General features: G+C 44.8%; 1 protein-coding gene across 1 annotated transcript; it reads right to left on the minus strand.

Annotated features, from left to right (window-relative positions):
* Positions 1-2,727: 2,727 nt before the first annotated feature.
* LOC121864290 (extensin-1-like) lies at positions 2,728-8,717 on the minus strand. Its single transcript, XM_042363377.1, has 5 exons — positions 8,639-8,717; positions 7,893-7,916; positions 7,441-7,466; positions 5,767-7,188; positions 2,728-2,784 (listed from the first exon to the last, which is right to left on the minus strand). Exons 1-5 carry the CDS (start codon positions 8,715-8,717, stop codon positions 2,728-2,730), a joined length of 1,608 nt encoding a protein of 535 aa, XP_042219311.1.
* Positions 8,718-12,128: the final 3,411 nt, after the last annotated feature.

The following is a 12,128-nucleotide window of genomic DNA, read 5'->3' on the forward strand; positions in this document are numbered from 1 at the left end:
GATTTTTTTTTTTAATCTTCCGTTTTTGGACTTTGATAATATGTGGTCAGTGGTAGGCAGCGTGTTGTACAACCACCACACTTGTTCTTAAAATATTATGGCTATATTCTTCCTCCCTCTTTACTGCTCTTCCTCTATCTTTTTCTATTTTTCCATCATTTGTTTCCGAATACTGAGGTATTCATCTCCAAGGAAATAGCAGCTTTGAAGTTAAAATTTCGCCCTTGCCCTCAAAGGCGAGGATACCCGCTGGCGTCCCTGAAATTGGATCTTTTGCAAGTGGAAATGGTTTTGACTCTGCTGCCTGCCTTGTGGTAAAACAGTGGTAGCAATATCCTGCCACAGTTGTCCCAGGATATGATGTAGTAGTTAACTATTCCTCTTGATTTGCGTGAGAGCGAGGCATAGCTGGTGATATCCTGCCGCTGTGGTATAAGGCTACAGTCATACTTGTAACTCCCGCTCCGCCTTATTCTATTGTGTGGTCAAGACAATGGTACAAATCATGCAGCCAGTTGTGTATGAAGAGGAAGCACTTAAACGGTATTTCACACGTCCCCTGCTCTTTTTTTTTTTACGTGGCCTAGTGTGCAATTAGGTACACGAGGACGTTAGTATATGTCAGCGAATCTGTTGGGTTAGGTTAGGTTAGGTTAGGTTAGGTTGTTGTGAAAGACTGTGTGTCGCCTCTCCCTTCTTTAGATGTATAAAACAGAGCTGGGTAGATTTAGTTGCCTTGAAGAGAAAGAAAGTGGTAGTTGCTCTGGCCTGCCACTCTTATCTGGAGGGCAAAATTTCAATAAATGATACGCTATCCCCAGTTTGCTTTCCTTGTGGATAAGCGTTGTCAGGAATTAAGGACATCAAGTGCCTTTGGTCAGTAATATCAGAGTTTTGTGTTAGGTCGCGATAGTTTATGTTGTATGTATAGCTAACTGGTGTGTGTATGTGTTAAGGGGGTAGTCTTAAGTAGGAGGCTTTGGGAGGGGGGAGGGGGTCAGTGTTTTTGATCAGTTAGTTGGTGGCATCTGCTTAATGCCTGGAGCAGTTTTAAGGGGAAATGCCTTCTTTTTCTGGAGTGTGTGGGGGGGGGGGATGAAGTGGATGTTTGCCCTCTCAACTTCTCATTCCCAGTAACCCTACTGCCCTGTCCCTTCCCTCCCCACTTCTATTCCGCCTCCCTCTGTTGTAACTCTCCCCCAATATTAGCTTCTCTCCCCGTCTGGTATTTCACCCTCAGACATCACAATGCACTGAAGGAATCGTAGTTTTTATTTTAAGACATATTTTAACTTCACGTTTACATTTAATTTAATAAGAGTTTCTATATTTAAATTTCTGTATTTATTGTCGAGTAACAGTTTGAGCTTTAAGAGCAAATCTATTTTTACACCCAATACACTCATGTTTATGTTAGAATACAATTTTATGATTGGGTAGAGTTAACTAATGATGACAGCCTAATTACTGCTGAAATTGATGTCTTGTCACGAGTTGATCATTAATGACGAGGAAGTTCCTGGAGCTCAGGTGACTAGCCACGCCAGCCAGGTCGTTTATGGTGTGGGTAGCCCCTGGTGATGAGTGGGTGGTGTGGGTAGCCAGTAGCCCTATTAATGAGTGGGTGGTATGGGTAGCCCTGATGATGAGTGGGCGGTGTGGGTAGCCCCTGGTGATGAGTAGGTGGTGTGGGTAGCCAGTAGCCCTATTAATGAGTGGGTGGTGAGTGGGTGGTGTGGGTAGCCCTGATGATGAGTGGGCGGTGTGGGTAGCCCCTGGTGATGAGTAGGTGGTGTGGGTAGCCAGTAGCCCTATTAATGAGTGGGTGGTGAGTGGGTAGGATGTGGGTAGCCCCTGGTGATGAGTAGGTGGTGGGTAGCCAGTAGTGAGTGGGTGGGTGGGTAATGAGTGGGTAGGATGGTGGTGGGTAGCCCTGGTGATGGGGGTGGTGGGTAGCCCCTGGTGATGGTGTGGTGATGAGGGGTGTGGGGTGAGCCCTGGTGATGAGGGGTGTGCCAGTAGCCCTAATGGTGGTGAGGGATGGTGTGGGTAGCCCCTGGGTGAGTGGGTGGTGTGGGTAGCCCCTGGTGATGAGTGGGTGGTGTGGGTGGCCCTGGTGATGAGGGTGGGTAGCCAGTAGCCCTATTAATGAGTGGGTGTGGGTAGCCCTGATGATGAGTGGGCGGTGTGGGTAGCCCCTGGTGATGAATAGGTGGTGTGGGTAGCCAGTAGCCCTATTAATGAGTGGGTGGTGAGTGGATGGTGTGGGTAGCCCTGATGATGAGTGGGCGGTGTCGGTAGCCCCTGATGATGAGTGGATGGTGTGGGTAGCCCCCTAGTGATGACTATCATGTTAGTTACACTGCTTGGTTCTTGGGAGTCCTAGATCACTTGACTCTTAAAATACCTCATATATCGTCGCCCCTCGGCTTAATAAATAACACAAGGTATAATTTTTTTACGTTTTATATCGTGGACAGTTTTAGGGACCTTCTTTTGAAGCGATAACATCTCTACCAACCACCAAAATATTGTTATCGTCAGCACAAGGATATTTCGTCGATTTTTTCCCTCTTCACAGACTTATTAATGATGGAAGGGACCAGCGGTGAATTCACTGCGTTCACTGTATGTGTTATTTACTGTTTATTATGACGAAATTGAACCTCAGATGAAATGTATTAACAAGCGACAGGACTAAAGCCGCTGGGTGCCTTGGGGATAATGTTAACTAGGCTGCTTGCATGACCTCCAGCCGAGGTTCAGCCAGGCTTTGATGTAGGTCTGTAATGCACGAGGTTTGTGTTTACGTTACATTCAGGTAAAAGCCCATTGTTTTCCTCTCCCCCTGAGGATATGCCTGGCCTCATTACCAAATACAAACAAATCTACTTACGACTTTAATTCCTCGCCCTGTGTAACGGCAGCAGCGGCACTGTTTTGGCAAGCTTAATTAACCGGGAGATCAGGTGAGTGTTGTGACGCGTGCAGGTTGTGTATACAGATTTCACAAATATGTACACCTGTGAGAGACTGGAGGAGATAGTGGTCGTGCATGGGTCACTGACGCCTCTCCAGGGTCGTGTCCTTCCAACACTATTTTTAATGATGATGATGATGATATTAGTATGAAAATATAGAGAAGACCCAAGTGGTATATAAATAACACACAGTAACACAGGAAGAGGGTATGTTAGCATGAACTACCAGAGTAGACAGTGTCAATAGGAGAAAGCAGCCTTCTAGCTTCCAGTACTAGAGTTTTACTCCAGACGAACACTGAACCACAACATACTGACATTTTTCTTCATAATTTATCTACCTTATTATTACATATATTTCATTAACTTAATCTTAGCCATGATCAAGGCCACATCACAACACCGAATGAGTGCTGCCGCCTGGTGTGTGAGTTGTGGAGTTTGACATTAAATTTATATTTAGACTAACATTAACTTATACCCACAGACAGTAACATGCACTCATGTCCATAGACAGTAACATGCTCATACCCATAGACAGTAACATGCACTCATGTCCATAGTAACATGCATTCATATCCATAGACAGTAACATGCACTCATGTCCATAGTAACATGCATTCATATCCATAGACAGTAACATGCACTCATACCCATACGGTAATATTCTCATACCCATAAACTCTCTGACCATCACCACGCAAATTTGGTGAGAAGCTTCTGCACCATCCTCGACACCGGCTCCCACTTCTACCCGAGATCCCTCGTCCGCGAATTTCTGTTCGACACCACAACTGCATCAAGCCCATACAAGCACGTACTGATCGCTTTAAGAACAGCTCAATCCCATCCATTGTAAAAATTATCAACATCTCTGTCATGGTTTTGGGTCAATCGATGGTAGTATGAGTGGATTATATTATATAAAGATAATAATATGTCGTATTTCTTATTTCTTACCGTTGAGTTCGATACCTTCACACTGGTTACTTACAGGAGATTATGGCATATCTACGTAGAATTTCACTCCACCACTCGACATTCCATGATTTATACTTGATAAATGATGATTTAATGAATTCCATTAATTTCCAACATCCATCTAAGTTATTGGTTATACTTTGTCATAACCAATCAGTCATTACCTTTAGTAATAAGATCGGATCACAGATACGGGCAGATAATTGCACTTACATTTATTTGTCAAGCTTCCATACAATGATTTACAATTTGCATGGATATATGAATCACTCACGTTCACGCTGTAATAAAATTAATCTTCTGAAAGAGAATTTCAACTTGGGGACACATGTGATTACTCTACTATGGGTATAACTTAACAGAGCCTTAATTCTTCAAGTGATACATTTACTGTCAGCCTGGATTGCCTCTGTTGCAACCAGGCTTCCGCACAAGAACTTCTTTCCACGGGCCATAACAACAACAAAAACTCTTGGGTTACCACACATAGTCTCGCGTCACTGACAGTCACTGTAGACGGTTGTCACGGCAAGGAGAACTGGTAAGCGTGACTTGAATTAACCATTTAGGTGCAATAGACCAGCCTGGATTGCTTTTGTCGCAACCAGGCTTCCACACGTGATATTTCCACGGGGATAACAAACCTAGATTAACACACTTAGTCTCGTGTCGATCACGGTCACTGTAGACGGGTGTCGTGCAGGAGAACTCTGTAAACGTGAATTGATTAACCATTTACTGTAGATTTGATAGGCCAGCCTGGATTGCTCTTGTTGCAATCAGGCATCCACACGTGATATTTCCATGGGGATAACAACCAAGGTTAACACGCTTAATCTCGTGTCGACGACGGTCCACAGGCGGAGTGGCAGTGGAGGACTCTGTGTGGTGTGGTGTCCCGCTCCCTTTGAGGAGGGAGAGAGTCAAGACGACTTCTTAACTAACCCATGGTTCAGGGGATACTGTCTTAAAATGAGGTTTTTGGGTGTGAAGGGATGAACAATACAACACTGTTTCACTGCCCACCCCCCTAAAGGTTGGCTAACATACACTAATGGACAATACATGTCCCAGTTATGCCTCGCCGGGTGTCTTATCTCTAGTAAAACAAGCTTTGGAGTTGGTTGCGTGGGTAAGCCTAACGCAACCCATGACAATCTCGTAATCAATCTCTTACCTTTTTACGCTGTCGCTATGTTGAAATGCCCTGTAGTATGACCTTCTCCCCCCTAGTTATTATATACGTATCATATTTGTATCTCTTACAGTATGTTACTTGTATATTATTTGTCAATCAAGAGACCCATTCCCCAATTATGTAACGGTATATTTTCATCCTTCCCGTTGCCGTGCTCTTGCAATAAACCGTTAATTACTAGTTTTATTATTATTATTATTATTATTATTAGAATAGAAAAGTAACATGCACTCATACCCATAGACAGTAGTGCAGTAGCATACACTCATCTACTCTATATCACATGTTTTGCAGGCGGAGTCATTCGTAGTGGATGATATTCTGTATAGTCTTTCGAAATCATTATATTAATTTCGGGTAAAAGACATCACCTTTATTCCGTCACCATGAGCCGGTAAGGAGTTTGGAACAAGAGTATTAGTCTATTTTGGAAATGGATCGAGAATAGAAGGTTTGCACATTGTAAATTATAACAGTAGTATTTCATGGAACCCACCATAAAGGGAGACATGCCCGCCCCACCATGATTATTAAGACAAAAATAGGAGGCGAGGTACACGCTGGAGGAGTGGCAGGCACTCGTTGAAGGAGTGGCGAGGCACCCACTGGGGGAGTGGCGAGGCACTCGTTGGAGGAGTGGCGAGGCACACACTGGAGGAGTAGCGAGGTACACGCTGGAGGGATGGTGAGGTACACGCGGGAGTGGTGAGGTACACGCTGGAGGAGTGGCAGGCACTCGTTGAAGGAGTGGCGAGGCACCCACTGGGGGAGTGGCGAGGCACTCGCTGGAGGAGGTGGCGAGGCACACGCTGGAGGAGGTAGCGAGGCACACGCTGGAGGGATGGTGAGGCACACGCGGGAGTGGTGAGGTACACGCTGGGGGGATGTTGGAGGCACACGCTGGAGGGACAGGTACACGCTGGGGGGGATGTTAAGGTACACGCTGGAGGGATGGCGAGGCACACGCTGGGGGGATGTTGTGGTACACACTGGAGGGATGGTGAGGCACACGGGGGGATGTTGAGGCACACACTGGAGGGATGTTGAGGCACACGTTGGAGGGATGATGAGGTACACACTGGAGGGATGCGTTGAGGAACACGTTGGAGGGATGATGAGGTACACACTGGAGGGATGTTGAGGCACACACTGGAGGATGGTGGGAGGCACACGCTGGAGGATGTTGAGGCACACACTGGAGGGATGTTGAGGCACAGAGGCACACTGAGGGATGTTGAGGTACACGTTGGAGGGATGATGAGGTACACACTGAGGGATGTTGAGGCACACGTTGGAGGGATGATGAGGCACACACTGGAGGGATGTTGAGGTACACGTTGGAGGAGTGGAGAGGCACACGTTGGAGGGATGATGAGGCACACACTGGAGGAGTGGAGAGGTACACGTTGAGGGATGATGAGGTACACACTGAGGGATGTTGAGGTACACGTGGAGGGATGATGAGGTACACACTGGAGGGATGTTGAGGCACACGTTGGGGATGATGAGGTACACGCTGGAGGGATGTTGAGGCATGTTGAAGGATGATGAGGTACACACTGGAGGGATGTTGAGGCACGTTGGAGGGATGATGAGGTACACGTTGGAGGGATGATGAGGTACACGCTGGGGAGTGGCGAGGCACACGCTGGGGGGATGGGAGGTACACACTGGAGGGATGTTGAGGTACACGCTGGAGGATGGTGAGGTACACACTGGAGTGGTGAGGACACACTGAGGGATGTTGAGGTACACGCTGGAGGGATGGTGGCACGCGGGAGTGGTGAGGTAACACGCTGGGGGATGTTGAGGTACACGCTGGAGGGATGGTGAGGTACACGCTGGAGGGATGTTGAGGTACACGCTGGAGGGATGGTGAGGTACACGCTGGAGGGATGTTGAGGTACACGCTGGAGGGATGGTGAGGTACACGCTGGAGGGATGGTGAGGTACACGCTGGGGGAGTGGCGAGGCACACGTTGACCTCAGCTCTCCTCGCCACGTTCTTCTCCATGTATAAAACTTTCTCTGCCAACACAATATTCCAGCTTTAATTTTACATTAATGATTACGGATGATTTATGACCGACAGCCTCGAGTAATGGGCGGAAATAGGAAAAAAAAAACAATTGGAGTCTAACTGCCGGTTTAATTCTCACGAACAAATACGGAAATTAGATATTTTGCACATTTCAAGATTTACTGTTATTACCGTCATTTGTCGACTGTTATATAATAAGTGGTATTGGCAGCTGGCTTGGTGGTATGTGGTAAACACACTGACTTGTGCTGTGTAGAGTTGTATTCTGCAATGGAAAGATTTAAAACGATACGAGTAGGGAGACGTGGTCGGCCCATGGTGGGGGGGGGAGACTGGTCTCACCTAGTGTACACCAGCACTTAATCCCTTTAGTACGACGACTTAAACCCCTGAGTACAGTGCCATCTTACTCGAAAGGATGTCATCGTACTTAAGTGCTAAGATATTTTACACGCTTGATTAATTCGTCGTGCTCAGTGACCATCATACTCGAGGTGTTAACGTTGTATCTAAGCACCACCGTGAGCCTAGCAACAAGGGCCTATACTACACTGGTACAGCTGCGCCTACGCTATAATGAATGTAACTATAAACTCTTAACATCAATGCGGCCTTTGTAGGCTTTGAGGTGTCGTCCTAAACCTCCTCTATCACCCACTATACAGACCAGCGGCTCTGATTCTTCACTTACCTTCTATAATCTTGGGAAAATATCCTGAGAGGCACAGAAACATTGACAATATTGAGACACCTTTTAATGTAACCCGGAGACAAACAACAATGTGTTTTTACTTCATGTTTATTAATAAATCCCGTAACTCAGCCGGATATTACTCGTATTTCAAGGTGTCGAAAGAAACCATGTCGAATATATTTTGTCTTATTTTAGAGGTTTAAAGAGCCGCCAGAACCTTCCTCCCAGGGGAAGTAACGGACTCCGTATGGAGTGACGCAGCTCACAAAAACAATATCATTCCATTTTCTCCTTCCTGGAATACTGTAAACATCTTCGTGATTTATTTCTACAGAACGCAAATCCGTTGAATTAATTTTTTTTAGCAATTGCTCCGTGTGACTGGAATTGAAAATTAGTCTATTGAGTGTGCTTTTGTAAGAGACGTATGGTGTGTCTTCACCAGGTTAAAAATCTGTAAACATTCATGTAAATGTATTAGATAATTAAAATGCCTGTATAAAGAACCCAACAACATTCCATTGCAGGATGCCAGGCATTTATTAGGTAACCATACGCAAACTTCGCGGTAAGGAAGGACGAACAGCCAGACGGACGAATGTAAATCAAAAGATTTTTTATTTGATTTTTCTAGTGGGTCTGAAATTTATATTTCCCCACTTTCCACCAGCTGTTGTCTTGTGATCCAACCCCCCTCCTCCACCAGTTTTCAGTGGAATTCCGCGTCACTTGATACAACTGACCATGGTGAGTCAAGTCATGTTGCAGGATGAGTCCTCTCCCATGGTTGTTGTCATAGTCGTTGTCTAAACACGCCGCCATCCAGGGATTTCTAAACGAATATGCTTGAATTTTTAATGACTTTTTCATAAATATTGGACTGATATTTAACATCGAGTGAAGGCGTATATGTTTTACAATCACTTTCTTTTTTAACTACGTTACAGAGATAATTTGAGCAAGAAAATCCAAGGATGAATATTTTACACAGTGTTCATGAGATTTATTATATAACAATGTTTTACAGTGTGTTTGCTAAGTTTTCTAAGATCCTCCGATACAATCAGAAATAACTTTACGTGGTTGAAGGTATGATGGGCGGTAGGGCTATCTGACGAAGTTTGTTTGGGGCAGGCTGTTTGGAGCAAGGCAAGGTGTGTGTGTGTGTGTGTGTGTGCAGGTATGTGGGTGGTGGTGGAGGCGTGGGTGTTGACCTGTGGAGGCACCACCCACTTTTTGTAGAAGCCTGGGTGGCCCTCACCTGTGTCAATAACCTGCGCCCCCACCACCTCCTACACGCCGCCTCACCCAAGCGAACGAGCTCCACCACCCTGCGGCAGGCACGCCTCTTCCTTCTGCTAGAAAACTTCCCCACACAGCCACGCTCAACGCTCACGTCTGTACAACAACACTTGAGGGAATTTACCGTGGGGGACACAGAGGTGTTAACTCCCAGGCCCAGATCGTAAAGTGGATAGATATCTTGGTGTGTGTTGGCAGCAAAGGTTAAAGTGGCGGAGTCTTGGCCAGCTACTCCCCCAGGTGCTTATCTCTCATCTGTATAATTACAGACAACAGTAGCCACATGTGTCCCACACCTGGCTTGCACATATCTGACCCGTCACACAGGTGACTCAGGTCACACTTTTAACCCGGGTGACAGATATGTCACCTGGGTTTTGCAGGTGGTCCTTTACGCGGAGACGACTTGACAGTTTTACCTACTGTCTTTAAAGAAATATTTTAGCGGGATGTTGGGATGTAATGTTTTATGCCCTCTTCTCCTTGCCAATGATGGGTGCAGGATGATTTGTACCGACACTGTCCCTGTATTGGTTAACATATGATCCACCTGGCTATTGTTTCTCGCTGGTAATGAAACATTCTTGTTGTTACTAGGCGGGCGGCGAGTACTGACCCCTCGCTGTGAAGGTGAAGGCAAAACAAACACACGGAGAGAGAGAGAGAGAGAGAGAGAGAGAGAGAGAGAGAGAGAGAGAGAGAGAGAGAGAGAGAGAGAGAGCCTCCCTCTGAATTTGTTCACATCATCATCTTGCTTATATCCTTTGTAGCTATAACCGAACTTATCAAAACCCCTTTCATGTTTCCAGTAAATACGTGTTGTTGTTTACAAGATGGGGATGGTTCCTTACGTTACTGAAAAGCGACGTGACTTTCTTTTTCTTTTTATACCGTAATTATAACTTCCAATTAACAAATGAGTAGAAACACAACAAGATGCCTCACCTTAACTCATTATTACCTGCCCTGTTATGTAATCACAGGAGATAACTGAAGAATATACTAAAGCCTACTTTACTAGAGTCAAGGAACAGTGTAAAGACCCAGGTGGTGTGCTCTTTTTGTTGCTAACCGAGAATACGATGACTTAACTCAGTGAGTACAATGACTTAACCCCGAGAGCATGTTGAGTAGTACCTCCAGTACGTTGAGGTAATCCTTCGAGTACGATAACAAATTTCTTCGTAAACAAATCCAAACTGTATTCCAAAAGAAATATAGATTTAGGCGCAATAGGTAAACATTGGTTTGGAAATAGTGTAGTGGATGAGTGGAACAAGTTACCAAACTTCATCATTAACTTGATTACGCTGGATAGCTTCAAACAAAGGTTGGGTGGATATATGAGCGATAGGGGTTGAGTGTAAACGGGACTGCTCAGTATGGGCCAATAAGCCCACTGCAGTTTCCTCCTTTCTTATGTTCTTTTGAGTCAATTTCCGCTTGATATCTTGAATTACGTATCGGAGGAATGGGTTGTTTAAATACATGTGTGGATAGATAAGAGGTTGAAATGCATAGACAAATGGACGGTATACGAAAGTTCTTCCTTAGTTTATAGTCACACGTTCTCCATCCGACGGTGAGATGCGCGCGGCTGTTGGGTTTAGTGATGGTGAGGAGAGGTTGAAGTAGCGTGTCTGTAGACGAGGCTAACGCTTAATCGAGTGGTCCCTAGTCCTAATAGCCCCAGTTCAACAGTCCAGTTACTTAGGTTAGGGTGGTGCATTTCAGGACTGTTGGAGGGGAGGATGTGACCTGCAAAAGCCAGTGTGTAAGTGACCCTTTAGTGTATACAGTACCAGGTGTTCCTCCTCACCAGGGTTCGAGTTCTCAACAATTTATACCCTGTACATGTTTTTCCCCAAATGAGGGATGAAAGAATTCGCCCAGTGACGGTACAGTAGTCTCTCACTCCACTTAGGATGCCATATTGGTCGTTAACTCTTGAGCGAACCAGTAAAACGCGTTCTTACTTATTCAGTGAAGGTAAAGAACTTTTATTGCACCAGGCTTTGAAACCTGAACGTTTTAAGACACAAACGTTGCACTAATTCCATTTGCTGGAGACAGTTGTGATTTATATACTGTACAGTATTTTAACATAATTGGGTACATGTTTTCAATAAATATTGACAATGTAACTGTGATCTTTATATGTGTGTTTCCCTGGTCTGTATATTAGTGTGTTTATGTGGTGTTTACATTAACTAGTGTGATTATTGTCGATATATATCAACGTACACCTGTGGGCTATAAATATGAACATGAGTATATGATGTGCTCAACATGTGCAGTTTAACTCACCCCATTGCTCATCTGTAATTGTTGATCTTCATTACTAACATACAGAGAGATTGAAAGCGAGTGAGTTAGGGGCCACATTGACAGGCGTTAACTCAAGCTCATCAGCACGCGAACACGTGCACTCATCCTGTAATTGCTTGACTTAGGTCCTGCTTCAGCAATCAAGGTGTCTTATCAGGGGTTGAATGTTAACATGACACCATTTTTAGGAAACTTACTGTGTAAAGAATATATATATATATCCCGATTTCTTATACGGTAGGATTTTGGTGGTTCACACATGTGTGGTATTTGATGTTCACTCCCGTAGACATGCTGTAAACGTGTTATTTACACACACACACACACACACACACACACACACACACACACACACACACAGACACATGTTTCCCCCAAAGCGGTATTATATTAACTTTGAATCACTTAAAAGGAAATATTAAAAACTGGGTTACCCATCTGGTGTTAAGAGAGCGTATATGGTTAAGGGTTAGTTTCATTTTAATTTTGGTGCCATTTTGGAATTTATTATCGTCCTCAAATGGAGAAGTTAGTTTCGCTTTTACAGCTCCATTTACATCTATCAATCACTTGCTTGACAATAATTACTTCCAGTTCCGGAAT

The sequence above is a fragment of the Homarus americanus genome, unplaced genomic scaffold (assembly GCF_018991925.1).
Source record: "Homarus americanus isolate GMGI-L3 unplaced genomic scaffold, GMGI_Hamer_2.0 scaffold26351, whole genome shotgun sequence".
Lineage (NCBI taxonomy): Eukaryota > Metazoa > Arthropoda > Malacostraca > Decapoda > Nephropidae > Homarus > Homarus americanus.

Coding starts and splice junctions, on each gene's coding strand:
- LOC121864290 (XM_042363377.1), bottom strand. CDS start 8,717: ATGGCGGCGTGTTTAGACAACGACTATGACAACAACCATGGGAGAGGA. Junction 7,917..8,638: donor ACATGACTTGACTCACCATG/GTCAGTTGTATC, acceptor TGTGCCTCTCAG/GATATTTTCCCAAGATTATA. Junction 7,189..7,440: donor ACTCTACACAGCACAAGTCA/GTGTGTTTACCA, acceptor TTGTGTTGGCAG/AGAAAGTTTTATACATGGAG.